This window comes from Rhincodon typus, chromosome 3 (genome assembly GCF_021869965.1).
Source record: "Rhincodon typus isolate 14 chromosome 3, sRhiTyp1.1, whole genome shotgun sequence".
Taxonomy (NCBI): domain Eukaryota; kingdom Metazoa; phylum Chordata; class Chondrichthyes; order Orectolobiformes; family Rhincodontidae; genus Rhincodon; species Rhincodon typus.
Genome location: NC_063334.1, coordinates 90,076,402 through 90,097,286, shown reverse-complemented (window position 1 = coordinate 90,097,286; position 20,885 = coordinate 90,076,402). Strand labels below are relative to the sequence as shown.

Here is a 20,885-nt window from a genome sequence, read left to right as displayed (position 1 = left end):
CTGTAGTTTCTAATTATATTTTGCTAACTGCCATGGGAGTGTGTCATAATAATATCAGACAGTCTTATTTGTGAACTTCATGTTATTGCTACAAAGAGTATTTTCTTCAGAAGGTCCCTTTTAAAGAAATTTGACACAGTCAAGGGTGTGAATCAGAAAGGGATTGCAACATGGAGGAATTAAGATTAAAAGAAAAGTCAGTCAGATTTGTTTTTCGCAGCCGTAAAGGTACAAAGCAGCAGGGAAGTAGGATCACAGAATCACCTGCTCTGTTACAATGGATACACCCTTACATTAACAGTTATGTGCTTTGATACATTTAATTATTATTTGAAGGCCCTAAATTATAAAATAGATTTTCAAACCTACTCCATCAATGGGTAGCTTTAATGAAACAGCTAACTTAAAATAAACCTTGTTTGTTTTAGATGATTTTAATTATTTGATAAACACCTGATCCTTAAATTTAACGCGGCAAGTGTACTTCATCTTGATCATTTATCTTCTACCGAAGTGTTTTGATAGCTTTTTAGCTTGAATGGGAAATAAGAAAGAGGTGAATTCAGTCCAAACCTACCTAAAAATAAGTTCCAAAAAAACAAGCATGCATGCTGTGTAGGAACACATGCGTGCAGCAGCAGCATGCGTTTTAAAGCAGCGTTGTGATTAATAATTTACAAGGTGATAAAATATTCAGCTTGATGACACGGCTATGGGTGCCGTTTTAATTCCGAAGATTTGACAGTCGACATTAATTATTCGGATTTTATCCCCGCTCAAACCTTACTTCCATAATAAAGAAAGTCATCAAAACAAAAACAGGCTGAATCAGATCAGAGAAGAGGGTTCAGGGAGAATCGTTCGTTCTATCGCGTATGAAATAAACCACATTTCATTTCGATACCAGAGATTAAACAGTGGGTAACGGAAAAGCCTCGATATTCAAAGAGGTGGTTTAGCCGTCTTTGTGTTTACAGGGGCTTTCTGTTATCAGAGATACTGAGCAGGGCAAGGCGAGCATCAATCGACACTTAAAGTGCATCTTCTCTCCTGCGCTTTGGGTATATTATTTTTCCTCTTGGTTTAAAGGAACATTTAGGGAAATGGCATCGTGTTGCAGATGGCATGGGGAGTTATTTCGATTGTGCTCGAGAGTAAACATTGGGCATTAATGTTGCGCCCTCTCGCTTGTCTCTGTCTCTCTCCGTGCGCCTGTCTCAGTCAGTGCTAGTGATGGGGAGGCTAACTGACGGGTGGGAGTCGCTCCGTGTGTTCCTACAGCCCTGAGGCTCTTGTGATGAACGGGGCGGTGCAGAATGTTGGAGCTGAGTGAACAGTCTCACTGTTCTCATTGACGCAGTCCACATTTCTCTCAGCTTTGTCCTCCAAAGATAGACACACAGAGAGAGGCAGATAGCAGCTTCACGGGGCTCACTGAATCCTCTAGCAGAGCGAATTAAAACAATTGCAATTGTATTTGTTTAAAACAAAAACAAAACACTTACCTAGCCCAGAAGAGATGAGTCTTTAAACAAATAAAATACAGGACCAAACCCAAATTTAACACGGTCCGGAGTTAAAGACAGAAAATAAAGGGAGCGTGGTTAACAAAGGGATAAAAAGGGACCGGCTTAAAATGACACATTTCATTTAAGTTTCCCACCAGGATCCATCATTTTAGTGTTGAATTGGTGGAATCTGTTACAGATTACAAAAGGAAATATTCACCATCTCAGCTTAGGGTCGGTGAAGCAACACAAGCACAGGGTTAGTGTTTGGGTAGGCACATCTCGCCAATGTCAACGTCCCGATCTGATCAGCACTTTGCTCGCGTCCCTTGTTATCTCACTGCTATCTCATGTACCACTCCCCATTCGCAACATCTTCATCTCAGCAAGCAGCTGCGGCTTGTTCCCCATCCCGTGTTGTACTCTCCGACAGTACCCAGTTCCCAAACCGGGGAAATTATCAGACAGCACAAAATAAAACAAACAAGGTACTACTTCCCCCTTCCCCTTCCTTCGTTCCGGCCGGAGACGGAGAACAGAGGGAAGCCAAGGGGAGTGGGGCTTATTCTGGTCTCGGGATCTTTCACTCTCAGGACTGAGAAGGGTTAAAACTTTCCCGGAGCCCCGGGAATATCACACAAACTACATTTTTTCGTGCGATCAGCGGAAAATGACGTCCCGAGACGGCGAGGTTTAAACAACAGAAGAAAGATACACAACAATATACACACACCCCTTTCCCTCTTAACCCTGTCCCAGCATAGCAGCAATCCTCTAACATCGCCTTTCTTTTAAAATATCAAAACAGAAATCTTGAAATGATTTTTGTGACGAACAACGTGCACAAAAAGTGCCGCCATCAGAAAGGTTGATCTTAACAGTTTATTTTTACAGACTGTCCTGTTTGCGTGAAGTCCTGAGATCGAAACAATCACAAGGCAGAGGCGCAGAGAGAGAGAGAGAAACATCCAAGCAGCCTCCTTTAATTCAGGTGTGTGAATAAAACTTACCTTGGGCGAGCTGGAGGATAGCCAGGCTGATGGAAAGGATGAAAGTGGCAGAGAAGTGAAGTGTTCTCATGTTGACTGCTCTCACTCTCCTCTCTCTCCCAATACAGCTTCGTATCCAGGATGTCGCAACCAGATCCCAGATCGGGTCACTCTGCTGCTTGCTGGGCTTTGCTGGGTCAGTCTGCACACAGACAGTCCGTCCTTCAGTCAACGACTGCAGGGAATGTACTGAAACACTAGGCACTTTTCAGTGACGCCAAATGATGCTGCGTGTCAGTGCAAGCAGGGAGAGAGAGCAGTGAGGAACAGCCAGAGATAGCGCTGCCTGATACTATTCCTGCCGGCCCACGCCCCCCACCGCCAGACACACACACACACACACACACAGAGACAGCGCCGCTGCTCCACGTGTTCCTCCCAGCCAACACCATCCCGGAAACTACTCACCTTCTTTCACAACCCACTCCTCGACACTGCTGTCCTCTGCTCCCTGCACTACCCCATTCTCTCCTCAGCACCTCACTCAGTGCTCTCCGTACCCTACGAGTCACCCCGCACCTCTTCCTCAACACCCTATCAATCCTCTGCAATCAGCCTGTTCATCCACTTTCCACTTCTCTCCATTTCTGACTTTCGTTCGCCCTATCCTCCCCCACCCCATCAACACGCGTTTTCATTTTAATAACCAGCAAATGGATTTGATCCAGCTTTTTGGAAAATTTATTTATTCAATGTCGCGACAATTGCTCGACGAGGCGTAAACCTGCCTGCTTGAACTGATTGCATTTATTTTGCAGTTCACCGATATTTAAATAGGTGTGTTTGAGTTGCAGATGCAAACTCGAAGCATTGCAGATCTCAACAAATCTGGGGTAAATAAGAGTGCGCGATGGACTTGTTTTCACTTGCTGAAGGAGTGCTCTGAGTTGTCTGTGCTGTGTTGGAACTGAAAGCTTACTCGTATTATCGCTCGTGTGATTTTATTTTGTAGTCACTGGTAGCATTTTCGCGGGGCGTTGTTATTGTGTATTTGCAGTCCGTTGTCATTTAGCCATGCAAGCTGCGCACTATATATAAACGTTTAAAATGTAGCAGCAGTTCACACAAGCACGTTGCTCAACTGTAACTCATGAGAAAAGTTCTTCTGGTCGCCTATTAAAGGTAGATTGGGTCCACATTGTTTAGCAGCAATGGGGACAGATTTCCAGTTTATTGTCAGAAATGGTTGCTGAACTGAATCACATAAGTGCTGTGGTGCAGAAGGAGACCATTCGACCCACCGTACCTGCACGGGCTTTTAAAATAAGCATCATTAACCTAAAACCAACCTCCTACTTTTTTCTGTATACCCTTACACACTATATCCTAATAATCATCCGATACCCTCTTGAATGTCTCACTTGAACCAGCCTCCACCCCAGGCCGTTTCCAGGCAGTCCTTGCTCCTTTTTATGAGTCAAAACAGATTCTCCCCATCAACTCTATCCAGCCCACTTACGATTTTGAACTCTACCGTCAAATCTCCTGTCAGCCTTCTCTCTAAGGAGAACAGTCCCAACTTCGTCAATCTGCCCTCCGAACTGAAGTTTTTAATTCCTGGAACTATTCCTGTAAATCACTTCTCCACTCTCTCCAATGTATTCACATCTTTCCTATAATATGGCATCCACAATGGTACACAATATCCCAGCTGAGATCTAACAAGTTTCTTATACAAGTTCAGCATCAACTCCTTGCTCTTGTACTCTATGCCCCTGTTGTTAAAGGAAAGACACTGTATGCTTTATTAACTGCTCTGACCACTAATTCTGCAACCTTCAATGTTCTTAGGTAGAGATATACAGCACGGAAACAGACCCCTCAACCAACTCGTCCATGCTGACCAAATATCCTGAATTAATCTAGTCCCATTTGCCAGCAATTGGCCCATATCCCTCTAAACCCTTCCTATTCATATACCCATCCAGATGCCTTTTAAATGTTGCAATTGTACCAGCCTCCACCACTTCCTCTGGCAGCTCATTCCACACACGCATCACCCTCTGCATGAAACGTTTGCCCTTAGACCCCTTTCAAATCCTTCCACTCTCACCTTAAACCTATGCCCTGTAGTTCTGGACTCCCCCACTCTGGGGAAAAGACCTTGTCTATTCACCCAATCCATGCCCCTCATGATCTTATAAACCTCTATTAAGTTACCTGTCAGCCTCCTACGCACCAGGGAAAATAACCCCAGCCTATTCAGCCTCTCCCTATTGCTCCAACCCTGGCAACATTCTTGTAAATCTTTTCTGAAACTTTTCAAGTCTCACAACATCCTTATAACAAGGAGACCAGAATTGCACGTAGTATTCCAAAAATGGCCTAACCAATGGCCTGTCCGGCCGCAACATGACCTCCCATCTCCTATTATACTCAATGTCAATACAGTGTGGAGCTAGAGAAACATAGCAGGTCAGGCAGCATCAGAGGAGCAAGAAAGTAGGTGTTTCAGATTGGGATCCTTCATCAGTCCTGACTCGGACTCCAGCATCTGCAGTTCTTGCTATCTCCTATACCGGATTCACTGACCAATAAAGGAAAGTGTACCAAACGCCTTCTTTACTATCCTATCTACCTGCAACTCTACTTTCAAGGTACTATGAACCTGCACTCCAAGATCTGTTTGCTCAGCAACCATGCCCAAGACCTTACCATAAAGTATTTAAGTCCTGCTGTGATTTGCCTTTTCAAAATGCACGACCTCACATTTATCCAAATTAAATGCCATCTGCCATTCATTGGCCCATCTGATCAAGGTTCTGTTGTACTCTGAAGTAATCTTCTTGGCTATATAAACCAAAAGAACTGCGAATGCTGTAAATCAGGAACAAAAACAGAAGTTGCTGGAAAAGCTCAGCAAGTCTGGCAGCATCTGTGAAGAGAAATCAGAGTTAATGTTTTAAGTCCGGTTACCCATTCTCAGAACTTGTTATCACATTGTCTACCATTGCACACTATCTATTGTTAGTGACTAACAGTCCACATTAACAGCTATTCACCCTCTCAGCCAGATTTTTATCAACTCCTTTGTCTTCCAACTGTTCTTCTCTCTCTTTGGGCTCTACCCCTACCTATTGTTTACACATGAACCCCTCTCCCTCCCTGACTTCTGCACATAAACCAACATTCTTCCTAGCTACCATTCGAAAAAATGTTCTGAGGACAGGTCACCGGACCCAAAACATTAACTCTGATTTCTCTTCACAGATGCTGCCAGACCTGCTGAGCTTTGCCACCAACTTCTATTTTTGTAACCTTCTTTGCTGTCCACTACACCACCAATTTTGGTGTCATCTGCAAACTTACTAACCACAGCTCCTATGTTCACATCCAAATCATTTATATAAATAACAAAAAGCAGTGGACCCAGCACCGATCCTTGTGGCACACCACAGGTCACAGGCCTCCGGTCTGAAAAGCAACCTTCCAGAACTACCCTCTGTCTTCTACCTTTGAGTCAGTTCTGTATCCAAGTGGCCAGCTCTCCCTGTATTCCATGAGATCTTCATCTTAGTTAAATGCATCACTTCACATTTCCCTGCATTGAAACTCATCTGCCACTTATCCACCAACTCCAACAATTGATAATGTCCTTTTGGAGTTCTACATAGTTTACAATTCTTTTAAGTTATGTGTCATCTTTGAATGCTTTGAAATTGACCGCTACACACCAAGATCTGTTTCATTATATATACTAAGAAAAGCAACAGTCCCAATACTGACTCCTGGAGAACTCTACTACAAACCTTCCTCTAGCCCATAAAATATCCATTGGCTATTACTCTCTGTTTCATAACACTCAAAAAATTTTGTGTCCATGTTTCTGCTGACCTTTTTTCCACACCAATAACTTTCCTCACAAGCCTGTCATGTGACATTGTAACAAACACCTCTGAGATTCCCATGTGTACCAGATCAATAACGTGACAATCATTACCCTCTCCGTTACCACTTCAAAAAAAAACTCTAGCAAGTTAGTCAAACATGATATCCCCTTTAGAAATCCATGCTGACTCTTCCTAATCAACTCACGTATTTTTATGTGGTTACTAATGTTATCCTGAATAATCGTCTCTAGAAGTTTTCCCACCATGAAGTTAAACTAACAGATCTGAAATTGCTGGCCTTGTCCCAAGTCTAGGAAAGACATGAAAGATTATGAACAGTGCCCCTACAATTTCCGGTCTTACTTCCTTCAAAATCCTTGGATGCATCTCATCTGATCCTGGTGATAGCCATACCATTCAGAGTCCCCATTGTCTGAGCAGAGGCCCCCATTCACCAACCCAGCCCCTGAGTTGCCAAGGCTTTCCCCTCTGATCTGGTTGCCTGCTGTAACACAGAAACTAATGTTTTAATTCCCCTGCAAGGATGGCACAAAATGTTTATGATGCCAGCATGGAGAGGCAGTCCATAAGACCATAAGATATAGGGGCAGAATCACACCATTCAGCCCATCGAGCCTACTCCACCATTTGATTATGGCTGATGTGTTTTACAACCCCATTCTCCTGCCTTGTCCCCATTACTCTTGATTCCCTTACTAATCAAGAGCGTACCTATGCCATAAAAATAAAGAACCACAGATGCTGGAAAACAGAAACAAAAACAGAAATATCTGGAAAAACTCTGGTCGGGCAGCATCTGTGGAGCGAACATTCTGAAAAATGGTCAGTGGACCTGAAACGTTAACTCTGCTTTCTCTCACAGATACTGTCAAACCTGTCGAGTTTTTTTCAGCAATTTATGTTTTTGTTTCCAAGAACCTATCTTTCTCTGTCCTAAATGCACTCAATGATTTGGCTCCCACAGCCTTCTGCTGCAATGATTTCCACAGATTCACAACTCTCTGGCTGAAGAAATTCCTCCTCATCTCAATTCTAAAGGGTCATTCCCTCTTGCTGAGGCTGTGCCCTTGGGTCCTAGTCTCTCCTACGAGTGGAGACATCTTCTCCACGTCCACTCTCTCCAGGCCTCTCAGCATTCTGTAAGTTTCAATAAACTCAATCCATTATCCTCAATTAGATTCAGAGGTCTCCATTTCCTCATCAAGACTTCATTTTTAAGACAATAATATTCTGGGACACACTCAGATTCTTCTTCTGTGTATGCTCTTTGATACAAATGCTTTAGGTTTTCCTCTCTCTGTTGTAATTACAATACAATATGCAATACAATATCCCTTTATTGTCATGTGTCCTCCATTGTAGGAGTATAGTGAAAAACCTTTACAATATCTGCCTTCTTATGGTGACATCTTTGGTACAAGTACCTCGGTACAGTTCTTGGATACAGCAGAGGGATAAAAGTAGTTGCTTCATTACACAGTTGAAAATATGTTTAAAATAGGAATATATTAAGAGGTATATTAAGGGGTTAACATTACAGTGTTCTAAGGTAAGGATTGTCCCCTCACACTGGTCTCTGTCCAGGACTTGCTGTCTGCACTCTGCTCTGGGGGTTCCTTCCCATGTGCTGCTGCGGGGCTTCTTCTCTTGTGCTTCTCCATGCTCGCCGCCCACATGCTGCTCCAGGCTTCACTGCTCACGGTGTTTCTGGGGCTCTCGGGGCACGCCTGCAGGCCCCCGAGTGCAAGGCCACGCTGCTCGCTTCAGTTCTTCAGGTGTCTCGGCCCACTCGCTTCTGTTCTCTGGGAGTCTCGGCCACTTGCTCCGGTTCTCTGGGGGCCTCAGCCGCTCGCTCCAGTTCTCCGGGGGTCTTGGCCACTCACTCCGGTTCTCTGGGGGTCTCGACCACTTGCTCCGGTTCTCTGGGAGTCTCGGCCACTTGCTCCAGTTCTCTGGGGTTCTCGGCCCGCTCGCTCCAGTTCTCTGGGGGTCTTGGCCACTCACTCCGGTTCTCTGGGGGTCTCGGCCACTTGCTCCGGTTCTCTGGGAGTCTTGGCCACTTGCTCCAGTTCTCTGGGGTTCTCGGCCCTCTCGCTCTGGTTCTCCGGGGATCTCGGTCCTCTCGCTCCAGTTCTCCGGGGGTCTTGGTCCGCTCGCTCCAGTTCTCTGGGTGTCTCGGCCGCTCGCTCTGCTTCTCCGGGGGTCTCGGCCGCTCGCTGCAGTTCTCTGAGGGTCTCGGCCACTCGCTGCAGTTCTCTGGGGGAGTCAGCCACTCGCTCCGGTTCTCCAGGGATCCCGGCCACTCGCTCCAGTTCTCCGGGGGTCTCAGCCCGCTCGCTCCGGTTCTCTGCAAGTCCGCAGTCTGGGGTGGGGTCAGAAAGGGAAAAAGAGGGAAAAAAAGAAGGAAAAGGTGTAAAGGACCTGACGAGTAGAGGAAATCCAACCGGAGCGTCCTACTCTGATGCCATCTTGGACTTAATTCAGCTCGCCTCTTTGAATTAAATATATCCACTTTGTCCTCTACCTGTTGTTGCTTTTTTTTTTCTCAATCATTTGATCAGACATAGTCTCTGAAAATTGTACTTCAACTTCCTTATCTTTACCCCTTGATTTCTCCTCCTGCTCCACCCTGTGGCTTTCACCTTGTTACCACACAATCAGGAAATGTCCCAGGATACACATCCTGTTTCACCTCAATTGACTGATTTTCCATTGGCTTTTCAACCATAGTAGGCATCACTCCCACCTGTGATCCAGTTATATCATTAACAAGGACAAACTGTATTTCTGAAACGGAAAATTTCTCTATCTCTTCTACAACCACTTCATCACTCATCACCGGATTCTCCAATCTCATCGTATATAATGGTACACCGCTCTTCTCTACATGAAATCCACATATTACCATCTTTTCTGGCAATACTCCTTCCAAATTACATGTCTCCTCATCTCTCACCATCAAAGATTGACTTGCTTCAGTATTTCTTAAAATTTAAGATGTTTTACCTGTTCCTCCTACACGAGTAAATCTTACCTACACAAGTAAATTCTTTAAAGAGATCTGGCACTTTCTTCTCAACCAACCCCTGACCAAGTTGTAAATTCTTTTGCAGCTTTTTAGCTTTCACTATGCTTTTGTTTCCTCCCTCTTCAACAAAACTCACTGGCTTATTCTATTTTCCCACATCCGTATTCCCAGTGCTTCTTCTAAACCGACAATGCTGCGACTCCATGTGGCCTACTCTGTTGCAGTGAAAACACCTGAGCTCTTTTACTACTCTTTCTCCCTCATGGGTTTCCTTTTAACCCAGTGGTAAACTATCTTTACTATCTTCAATGAGATCTCCTATTCCCTTTCCACCTGAGGATTTCTCTTTTCCCCAATGTCTACCTCTCACAGATTGAAGTTGATGTCGGAAGCCAAACTTTTAGGAACCAACTCATAACCATCTGCGAGTTCCGCTGCTAATCTTGCAATCTTAACTCTCTGCTCTTCCACATGAGTCCTCACTACTTCAGGAAGTGAATTTTTGAACTCCTCCAAAATAATCGTCTCTCCATGAGTGTCATATGTTTAATTTATTTTCAATGCCTTTATCCACCTATCAAAATTGCTTTGTTTGATCATTTAAAACACAATGTATGTCTGACCTGGTTCCCTCCTTAGATTTCTAAAATGTTATCTGCAGGCTTCAGGCACTAGCTCATATGCACTTAAAACGGCTTTTTTCACTTCATCGTACTCCCTGGATACCTCCTCTGATAGTGATGCAAATACCTCACTAGCTCTACCTACCAACTTTGTTTGGATCAACAGTACCCACATGCTCACCAGCTATTTCATTTGTTTAGCCATATTTTCATTGAAAAATGAAATGAAAAAGGCTTCTACATCTTTTTCGCCAAACCTAGGCAATGCTTGGACATAATTAAACAGATCCACACCAGGCCTTTGGCTACGATGAGATTGCTCTCCATCACTGTCCTCGATGTTACTCCTATCTTTCACCTGTACCTCCGCTATTTTAAGTCAACTTTGAGTTTATAGTTCCAACCTTCAAATTTCAAAAACTCTCTCTTCTTCTGCTAGGGCTATTCTTTCTTTCTGCTTCCGATCTTAATTCAAACCGTTTCATTTCCTTTTCACTTTATAGAGTCATAGAATTATATAGCATGGAAACAGACCCTTCGGTCCAACTAGTCCACACCAACCATGTTCCCAAGCTGAACTTGCCTGTGTTCGGCCATTATCCCTCCAAACCTTTCCTATTCATGTACTTATCCAAATGTCTTTTAAATGTTGTACCTGTATCCACCACTTCCTCTGGCAGTTCATTCCACACACAAACCTCTGTGGAAAAAGCTGCCCTCATGTCCTTTTTAAAACTTTCTCCACTCACCTTAAGAAATGCCCCCTAGTTTTGAACTCTCCCACCCAAGAGAAAAGACCCTTGCTCTTCATCTTATCTATTTGCATTCTTTTTCTTTCATCTCTAATCAAGCTGCTTCATTTGCAATTGAATTTTAGACATTTCCAAAGATTCTGATCGCATTTCTGGCAATCATGAATGTTGAGCTTTTGCTGTAATTATCTCCACTTTTCACACAGACAAAGAGAACCCCAACTCCAATTTGTCTGTCAATTGAAAAAAACTTTGCTTTGCTCACTTTCTGTAAAACTCCCAATGTGACTTCTTCCATTCCACAAAAAACACTTAGTGGCTGAAAGAGTCATTACTGCACATGGGCACACTTGAAACCAACCAAGTACAACACCTGATAAAAAAAATCAATACTCACTGCCTTTGAATCCAATAATCCTAAACCCAAACTGTAATTAAAGATTTTGATTCTTACAAGAACCCCCAATATGTTGATGTTGGTGTGTTCGCCAAGCAGGGAGGTTTGATGGCAGACGTTTCGTCCCCTTACTAGGTGACATCCTCAGTGCTGTGGAGCCTCTTGGGAAGCGCTGTTGTCTTGTACTGGTTCGAATTTAGATGGTCTGGTTTTTGCTGCTTTTCTGGTAGGTGCCGGTTCCGGTGTGCGTTGTAATGGTCAGTATATTGGAACACCAGCTAGCAACTAAACGACATGGCCAGATGTCCTTGGTTTCAATACACACAGATGAGAAAAACTACACTTTCAACCAGAACAACACTACTATCATCAGACAAACCAAACAGAGGACAGCCAGAGAATTTTTGGAGGCTTAGCATTCATCCATGGACTCCATCAATAAACACATTGAATTGGACCCAATACACAGACCATTACAATGCACAGCCGGAACCAGCACCTACCGGAAGCAGGAAAAACCAGACCATATAAATTCGAACCGGCACAAGACAACAGCGCTTCACAGGAGGCTCCACAGCACTGAGGATGTCACCTAGTAAGGGGACAAAATGTCTGCTATCAAACCTCCCAGCTCGGTGAACACACCAACATCTACAACCAGCAGCCCGAACTACAAATCTTCACTTAAACCCTGAGCCCCCAGTTTGTTATGGACCAGACCAAACTCCTTCAAAATACATTAAGAAGATAGCCTAGACCCAACTTTTTCTTATTTTTAAAGATGCTGTGTTCCAGATGCAATTTGATTGGTCAATCTATCAGGCTTGAGGCAAAACACACTTTATTCTTACACGGTAGTTAAAATACAAAAATAAAGAAAAAAGGATTGGAATGACTTAACTCTATTGGAAAACTCAACAGAATAATAGATTTTTTAACTATTAAACAGTCACTGTTCCAGTACTGTAACATCCCAGAACACACCCTTGGCAAAGGCAAATTCAGTAACATAGATTGTCTCACATACAATTCTAGCAACAGGAAGAGAACCCAAACTTTTAGCTATAACAGAGAGAGGAATAACAACTTCTACATTCAGCCTCAAGACCCCAGCAACTGCCAAAAGCCAAAACTAAAATCCTGGTTCTGTGGGAGCTTGACCCCACCCCTCCATGCTGCTTCTATTGTTCTGATTTTAAAAGAAAACCAAAGCTAGTTGGGCTCAGAGCAGACAGCTCAGTTCCAAGTTTACAACACTTGGTTTCCAAAGAAACATGACAGAACAAGTCCTTCCTAAAGGCACATCTCGTAATAATGGGAATATTCCAACCAAACTGCATAACCAAAAATAATGATGGAACAGAATTCATAATAGCTTTGAGAAGCAAATAGCACGTAGGTCATGATATGTGGTGGTTATATTGAATGACTAGTTAACCATATGGCCAGGGTAGTAATCCTAGGAACTTCATTTTAAATATCACCATGATAGTTTGAGAATTTAAGTTCAGTTTAAAAACAAATGAAAAATTCATCACAAAACTGTTGGATTGCTATTAAGAAAAAAACAATTGATTCACTAATGAAGGAAGGAAACCTATTGATGCATGACTCCAGTCCCATGCCAATGTGATTGATTCTTAGCTGCTCTCTGAAGTGGACTCGCAAAGCTATTCTGTCACAAAATCACTAAGGTCAGGCAAAATATGCCAATTTAGCAAGTGATGTCCATACGCAAAAATTAATTTGTAAAGTATAAATATTTGAGAAACAAACTTGAAAGGCCACTGGGAAGGATCAGGGTTAGGGAATAAAGATTATAGGCAACAAGGACTGAATTTTTTTTTTGTGCTGTTATAATCAGTGTTGCCTGTCCCTGTTAGAGAAAATATTAACGCATCTGGAAATGTACTGGCACATCTCGTGGTCAATAATTTGTCTCCTGGGCTTTTAACTGGTGAGTAAATTATATCTATATATGACTGAAGCCAGGGCAATAAAACTATCCATTTGCAGTAAAAAATAACGCAGCCCATTGAATCTCTGTAAAATTGATAGTCAACAGATCAAAAATCAAGAATATACTTTTGTTGTACAGGGAGAATACCACTTTGCAAATAGCTACTTTAATACATGTATAAAACTCACAACAAAATGGAAAAAGATAATACAAATCTAGTATTCATACTGATATTCACTTTGTTCTCATTCAATGGAAAAGTTTATCCTCATAAGGTCAGGTGTGGTCAGATGTACAATTCTATAGCTGCACTCCAATAATGCATAACCTCGGAAGAGAACTCACTATTGAATAAGTGCAATTCTTAATCTCCTTCGAGCATTCACTTTTTGTGATTGTTTTCTGAGGAAAATTGTCAGTGATTTCGTGTAAGCTAATGTTGATATTTTCAAACTGATCATAATAGTCTAAAAAGGTGCCTTCATGTTCCACCTCCCTCCTTAATCACCTGATTTTTTTTGTGGATTGTGACGACTCCCCAGTCTCAAGAGAGAAGAAAAGGAAACTTCCAGACTCTATTCCAGTGTATAACCAATCATTTGATTCAGAAATAAAAATCGACTTGGGGCTTGTACAGGTCATGTAATGAGAAAGCTATTTTGTTCTGGCTGTGTTTTTTTTCAGGCAAGTTCCATAAGAAAGCCATTGAACCAGCTGTAAGTAAGTAAGCAGCCAAGGTAATATACAGCAATAATTTCAAAGTGGGAGTACGACTTCTTCTAACCTGTTCCAGCCTCAGGTTTATCTAAGAATCAACCTCCTTGAAGTTCGACTACAAAGAAGTCTCACAGCATATTAAAAATGCTTTGCTTTACAGGAACTTCATTTTAATGAAAGCATCAACTCGTCTAAGAAGATGCAGTCTGTCATTAAAGAAACTGAGATAATCAAAAGTCACAGTTGCATAAGTTTGCCTTTATCTGTACCTGACTTCTGTGTGTGTGACAGCATGTTTGAAATGAGCGAGCAAGACAGTGTGTTTTAAAACATCTGAAGAAGTGTGTAATAATAAACAACTGTTAGAACTCTCAAAACAACTTACTGCTGGGATTATGTAATTGGGACAGTCAAGCTGAGGGGGGAGGAAAACACACACATCTTAATGCAAAAATATTGATCATGGGCTGTAAAAAAGGAACATACAAATACTATCCATGCCAACTGAATTATAGATATGCCTGTGCTAAACAGTTCTGATCCTGTAGAAAGGTACTAAATCATTTGTTTCCCTGAATTTTGTTCTTCTGTCTTTTAAATTAATTTGTGATCACCTTGTCTTAAAAATGAGAAAATGTTCTTGTTTTTGTGATATTGCAGCTATGTTTTAAACTAAAAATATATAATCTACGTCCACTATTGCCAGAATTGTTTTGTTATGAATTAACATAGCTTTGTACAATATTAAAGTTGAGATTTCACCCACTCTTTGAAGAAGGGCACAGGTTCATAATACAATCAGCAATAACCCAATTATTTTTCATTTTATCTCATAATTCCCATTGGGAGTGAGATGGAGATTATGATACTTAGTGAAAGATATGCACTTTTCCTGCAGTTACTACACTCAGGCTGCATAAATATTTCATATATTTGTCAGCTGTTCTAGATTAAAATGTTCTCTGATTGTGCATAGAACGAGATTACCCTGCAGCATAAACAGCAATAAATATTTTTTACTCATACTGAGCTGAAATCCCCAAAATGCTTAATTTTTTTGGTGGTGCTTATTTAAAGATAAGGTACAATATTTTCAAATTATCCACAACAATCGAGTCAAACAATCAATTCTGGTGGTTTTATTTTTAACTATAAATGCTTAAAAGAGCATGTTGTTATTGAATAATTTCGTAAACAGTCATGACATCTGGGCTGAGTTTAAATCTTGCATGATCTATCTGTAGCTATGAACTTCACAGCAGCAAATGGTTGAATGTTGGATTTGGAAGTGTTTCCTATGAGGTGTCATAAATTGGCCTTCAGAGCACTTTCTGTGTTTACTGTTGCATGGTGTCCCCTGCTCGTTCCCTGACGAGAGACCGTGATCCTGACAGACCCTCAGCTATTGTTTCACTTAAAGGAAAGTAGATGCTTTATTTCAATGCTGTTTTAGAAGTAGTGTTGTATGAAGAGAATGTAACAAAAAATGGAAGGAATTATTTATTCTGATAACTGTAAATCATTATAATTGTTCTAATTGCCCTATTTTTAAAATTATTCTGTGCTGTTAGCTCTAAATCTTATGGTTGCACCGACTGGACGTTATTTTACATTTCTTATTCTCGTTTGCACCCTGCAGGCTTTGATGAAGCGACTGTTTGATAAAGCTTTAGTTCATCTTTAACTACACAGTAAGCAAAAAGAAGTCTTTTGTGATGTTAAAGAAAATTGTTCCACTAATAACAGACCAGAAAGAGTCAAAGAACGAAATACAATCCAGAATACATTTGCATCTGTGGTCTCATTCAAACAATTATTTGGATTATATTAAATAGAAACAGAGACTGCCGAAATATTCAACAGATCAGGCAGTTTCTGTGGAGACAGAAACAGAATTACCATTTCAGATGAATGACATTTCAGCAGTCATTTATTAGAGTATTTTCATATTTAAACCAAATCGGAAAAGAATTTTGAAGGCAATAGTTACATTATGCCAATACAATTACATGTTTTCCTTATCATGTTAAAGGTTGGATTTTCTTTTGTTCTGAATGACATACTTTTTTTCATTAATAGTCCAGCATTCTGCTTCTGTAGATGAAACTCTGGTGAAAAGTTTACTTATTTGATCTATTGACATACAACTAACTTCCTTATTCATATTTTAAAATTATTCATCCATAGGATAAGGATATCACTGGCTAGGCCAGCATTTATTGCCTATCCCCAATTGCCCAGAGGGCAATTAAGAGTCACCCACATTGCTGTGGGCCTGGAGTCACATGTAGGCCTAACCAGGTAAGGATGGCAGTTTCCTTCCATAAAGGATATTAGTGAACCAGATGGTTTTTTCCCCCTAACAATAGTTTCATAGCCATCGTTAGATTCCTGATTCCATACTTTTTATTAATCTGCCATGGCAGGATTCAAACACAGGTCCCCAGAACGTTCAGTGATAATACCACTAGGCCATTGTCTCCCCATTCTAGATGGTAGCAAACAGTTTAGAAAAGTTGGCCTTATTACCCCCGTTATGCTTTTTCTCTTCTACCTACTGAATGCATTCAGGTCACTTAATACCCATTCAGTTCACATTTCTCTGGGGAATTTATTGATAATTAAAACTCAGGCATTTACATTAGTATTTTCAACTTCTTCCAATTTAGTATACTTGGACTTAACGTCTAATTCATCTTAGTTCATCTTACTCTAACTTAAGGCAATTAGAACAGTTCCTCCCTTTGAAGTCAATGGGTCTGACATGTCTTGTGTGACAAGAATCTCTAAGGAATTAGATTGTTCCTTGCAGCTAAAGGACCAACATGTAAACTAAAAGACTTAGAAAGAAAATTAAACAAGGGTTTTTTTAACCTAGCTATTGTGCTTAATAACAAAGGGAATTTGGAAATATGGAATAGAACACGCAGTCTTAACATCAAATATGTTTCCTCTATTTTATACTAATAATAAGCTTCAGGCTTGGTGCCCTCTCGCTTGAAGTATGATATAAGGACATATTAGCAATCACATTGAAGTTGAGGTCATTTTGGTGCAACATGTTATTTAAGTTGCTTTTACTTGGGAGAATTTCCACAATCTTTTCTTGACTCCCAATGAAATTTCAGCAGAATATCAGTGGAAACTCTCGTGAAACGGTATATGTGATCATTTTTCTGGTGCACCTCAAAGTTACTGCAGGAGAAGCTCTGTGAGCCCATTAGTAACAGGTCCATTATCATAGCATTTAACACTACGTGCTCCAATACAACCCATCCACAAAAAACACTCTGTTTAAAAATTGCAAAGGAATTTTATATTGGACCACAGTGCTTCTTTAAAACATTGTTGACCAATAGGAATTTGAATGCTTTGGAGCAGTTCATAATCATCGAGATACTTGAGTCATTTGGATTTAAATGAAACATAAATGTTTTAATGAATCTGAATGTTTGTTCATTTTTATTAAAGGTACCGATTACAATGGTGACGACAGTTGTGCAATTTGCAGCATGAAAATTATTTTTTTTGTTTGGCTGAAAGGTGGGGAATGGGAAGTAAATTATTTCCCAAACCTCTGTGTGGTGTGAGTAACACAACAAACAATTTATGAAGTGTGGTTAAAATTGAATCAGAGATAGTAGGAACTGCAGATGCTGGAGAATCCGAGACAACAAGGTGCAGGGCTGGATGAACACAGCAGGCCAAGCAGCATCACAGGAGCAGAGAGGCTGACGTTTCGGACCTAGACCCTTCATTAGAAAAGGGGGAGGGGAAGGGGGTTCTGAAATAAATAGGGAGAGAGTGGGAGGCGGATAGAAGAGGGATAGAGGAGAGGATAGGTGGAGAGGAAACAAACAGGTCGAAGAGACGGGGATGGAGCCAGTAAAGGTGAGTGTAGGTGGGCAGTTAGGAAGGGGATAGGTCAGTCCAGGGAGGACGGACAGGTCAAGGGGGCGGGATGAGGTTGGTCGGTAGGAGATGGAGGTGCGGCTTGAGGTAGGAGGAGGGGATAGGTGGGAGGAAGAACAGGTTAGGGAGGCAGGGACGAGCTGGACTGTTTTTGGGATGCAGTAGGGGGAGGGGAGATTTTGAAACTTGTGAAATCCACATTGATACCATTGGGCTGCAGGGTTCCCAAGCGGAATATGAGTTGCTGTTCCTGCAACCTTCGGGTGGCATCGTTGTGGCACTGCAGGAGGCCCAGGATGGACATGTCGTCTGAGGAATGGGAGGGGGAGTTGAAATGGTTCGCGACTGGGAGGTGCAGTTGTTTATTGCGAACCGAGCGTAGGTGTTCTGCAAAGCGGTCCCCGAGTCTCCGCTTGGTTTCCCCGATGTAGAGGAAGCCACACCGGGTACAGCGGATGCAGTATACCACATTGGCAGATGTGCAGGTGAACATCTGCTTGATGTGGAAAGTCTTCTTGGGGCCTGGGATGGGGGTGAGGGAGGAGGTATGGGGGCAGATGTAGCACTTCCTGCGGTTGCAGGGAAAAGTGCCGGGTGTGGTGGAGCTGGAGGGGAGTGTGGAGCGGACAAGGGAGTCACGGAGAGAGTTGTCCCTCCGGAAAGCAGATAAGGGTGGGGAGGGAAAGATGTCTTTGGTGGTGGGGTCGGATTGCAGATGGCGGAAGTGTCGGAGGATGATGCGTTGGATCCGGAAGTTGGTGGGGTGGTACGTGAGGACGAGGGGGATTCTTTTTTGGTTTTTATTGCGTGGACGGGGTGTGAGGGATGAGGTGCGGGAGATGTGGGAGACACGGTTGAGGGCGTTCTCGACCACCGAGGAGGGGAAGTTACATAGCATGCATGTTGCGTTTGAGATTCTGAAATGGCAAGAGATGTGCAAAAGTTTGAAATGGTCTCATGATGTTCTGCAAGAATCAGTATGAAAATAACACTGGCATTACCTGAACTGGAAAATGACCAATATCTTAGCAGGGAGATTTGCTCGTTCCATTAAGGAAGACTTTATACTGATAGAGAGGGGGTGTGGAGTATTTCTAAGTAGCAGTGTAAATAGAAAGATTGATGGAGATGGTTCTGAATGTTTAGACAGCACATCAATTAGAAAAGAAAGAGAAGAGTCAGAGTATGTCATAACTTTGAAAAACTAAATACCGTTTATTTCAATGCAAGGGGTCTCACAGATAAGGCTGATGGACTCAGGGCATGTTTAAGAATGTGGGATTGGGATGTCATAGCTATTCCAGAGACTTGGCAGAGAGATAGAGAAGACTGGCAGCTCAATGTTCCTGGTTTCAAATGCTCTAGGAAAGGAGGTAAGCAAGTAGCCGGGTATGGAGGGTCGGGGGTGGGGGGTAGTTGTGGGGGTGGCATTTTTGATTTAGGAATACATCATTGCTGTATCTGGAGAAGATATTTCTGAAAAATCACCCAGTGAAAATACATGGGTAGAAATTAGAAATAAGAAAGAAAAGATCACTTTGATGGGATTGTACTACAGGTCCCCCAATAGAAATAGGGAAATTGAGAAGTATGTGAGGAGATCTCAGATATACGTAAGCATAATAAGGTTGTAATCATTTTCCAAACATTGACTGGGGCTACCATAGTGTTAAAGGTATGGATGGCGAAGAATTTGTCAAATGTGTTCAAGAAAATTTTCTTTATCAATATGTGGATGCTCCTACTAGAGAAAAAGCAAAACTAGACCTCCTTTTAGGCAAAAGAGCAGGGCAGATGACTGAAGTAAAAGTGGGGAGACATTTTGGGTCGAGCGTTCATAATTCAATTAGTTTCAAAATGGTTATGGAAAAGGATAAGCCTTCTATAAAAGTTAAAGTTTTAATTGGAGTAAGGCAAATTTTAATGGTATGAGACAAGAACTTTCAAAACTTGGTTGGAGTGGACAGTTTGCAGGTAAAAGGATGTCTGACAAGTGGGAGGCTTTTAAGAGTGAGATGACGAGAGTTCAGAGGCATTATGTTCCTTTTAGATTGAAGGGCAAGATTAAGGAATAATGGATGAGTAAAGGTTTTGAGGTGTTAGTCAAGAATAAAAAAGAACTTTACTTTAGATGTAGACACCTGGGTTCAATTGCACCTCTTAATCAATATAAAGAGTGTAGGGGCATTCTTTAGAAAGAAGTGAGGAAGAATATGAGATAGAATTGGCAGATAAGGTTAAGGATAATCCAAAGAAATTCTACAAATACATTAAGAGCAAGAGGGTAAATAGTGAGAGGCTACGGCCTCTTAAAGATAAAGGAGGTCGTCTTTGTGTTGAACCCCAGGAGATGGGAGAGATACTAAATGAATATTTAGCATCAGTTTCTCCTGTGGAGAAAGAAGTGAAGTCCAGAGAATGCAGAGAAATAAACTTTGATGTTTTAAAAGCAGTTCACATTACAGAAGAGGAAGTTCAGGAGGTCTTAAAGAATATAAAGATGGATAAATCTCGGGGACCAGATGTAATGTATCCCAGAATGTTTTGGGAATTAAGGGAAGAAATTGTGAGACCCATTGCAGAAATATTTGCATCATCCATAACTACGGGTGAGATGCCTGATGACTGGAGGGTGGCTAATGCTATACATTTGATTAAGAAAGGTTGTAAGGAGAAGTCAGGGAATGACAGACCTGTGAGTCTGAATTTGGAGGTGATTGTAAAAGATAGGAATTATGGACATTTAGAGAGGCAACAATTGATTAGGGACAGTCAGCATGGTTTTTTTCAAGGAAAATCATGTCTCACAAACTTGATGGAGTTTTTGAAGAAGTTACCAAAAAGATTGATGATGGCAGAACAATAGATTTTGTTTATTTGGATTTTAGTAAAACCTTCAACAAGGTTCTGCATGGTAGACTAATGATCAACATTAGGTCACATGAGATTCACAGTGAACTTTCCAATTGGATACTTAATTGGCTTAAATGGCAGGAAACAGGCATGGAGGGTTGTTTTTTGGACTGGAGGCCTGTCACCAGCGGTGTTCCGCAAGGATCGGTTCTGGGTCCTCTTTTGTTTGTCATTT

General features: G+C 41.8%; 1 protein-coding gene across 5 annotated transcripts in view; it reads right to left on the bottom strand.

The window, feature by feature from the left end:
- LOC109920118 (EGF-like repeat and discoidin I-like domain-containing protein 3) overlaps positions 1–2,802 on the bottom strand; it is a 210,483-nt gene extending 207,681 nt beyond the window's left edge. For all 5 annotated transcript variants that reach the window (XM_048594829.1, XM_048594835.1, XM_048594839.1 and 2 more), the window contains exon 1: positions 2,519–2,802. In XM_048594829.1, the coding sequence (XP_048450786.1) occupies positions 2,519–2,588 (70 nt within the window). In that variant the 5' untranslated portion in view covers positions 2,589–2,802. The remainder of the gene's footprint in view (positions 1–2,518) is intronic.
- Between the last annotated feature and the right edge of the window lie 18,083 nt (positions 2,803–20,885).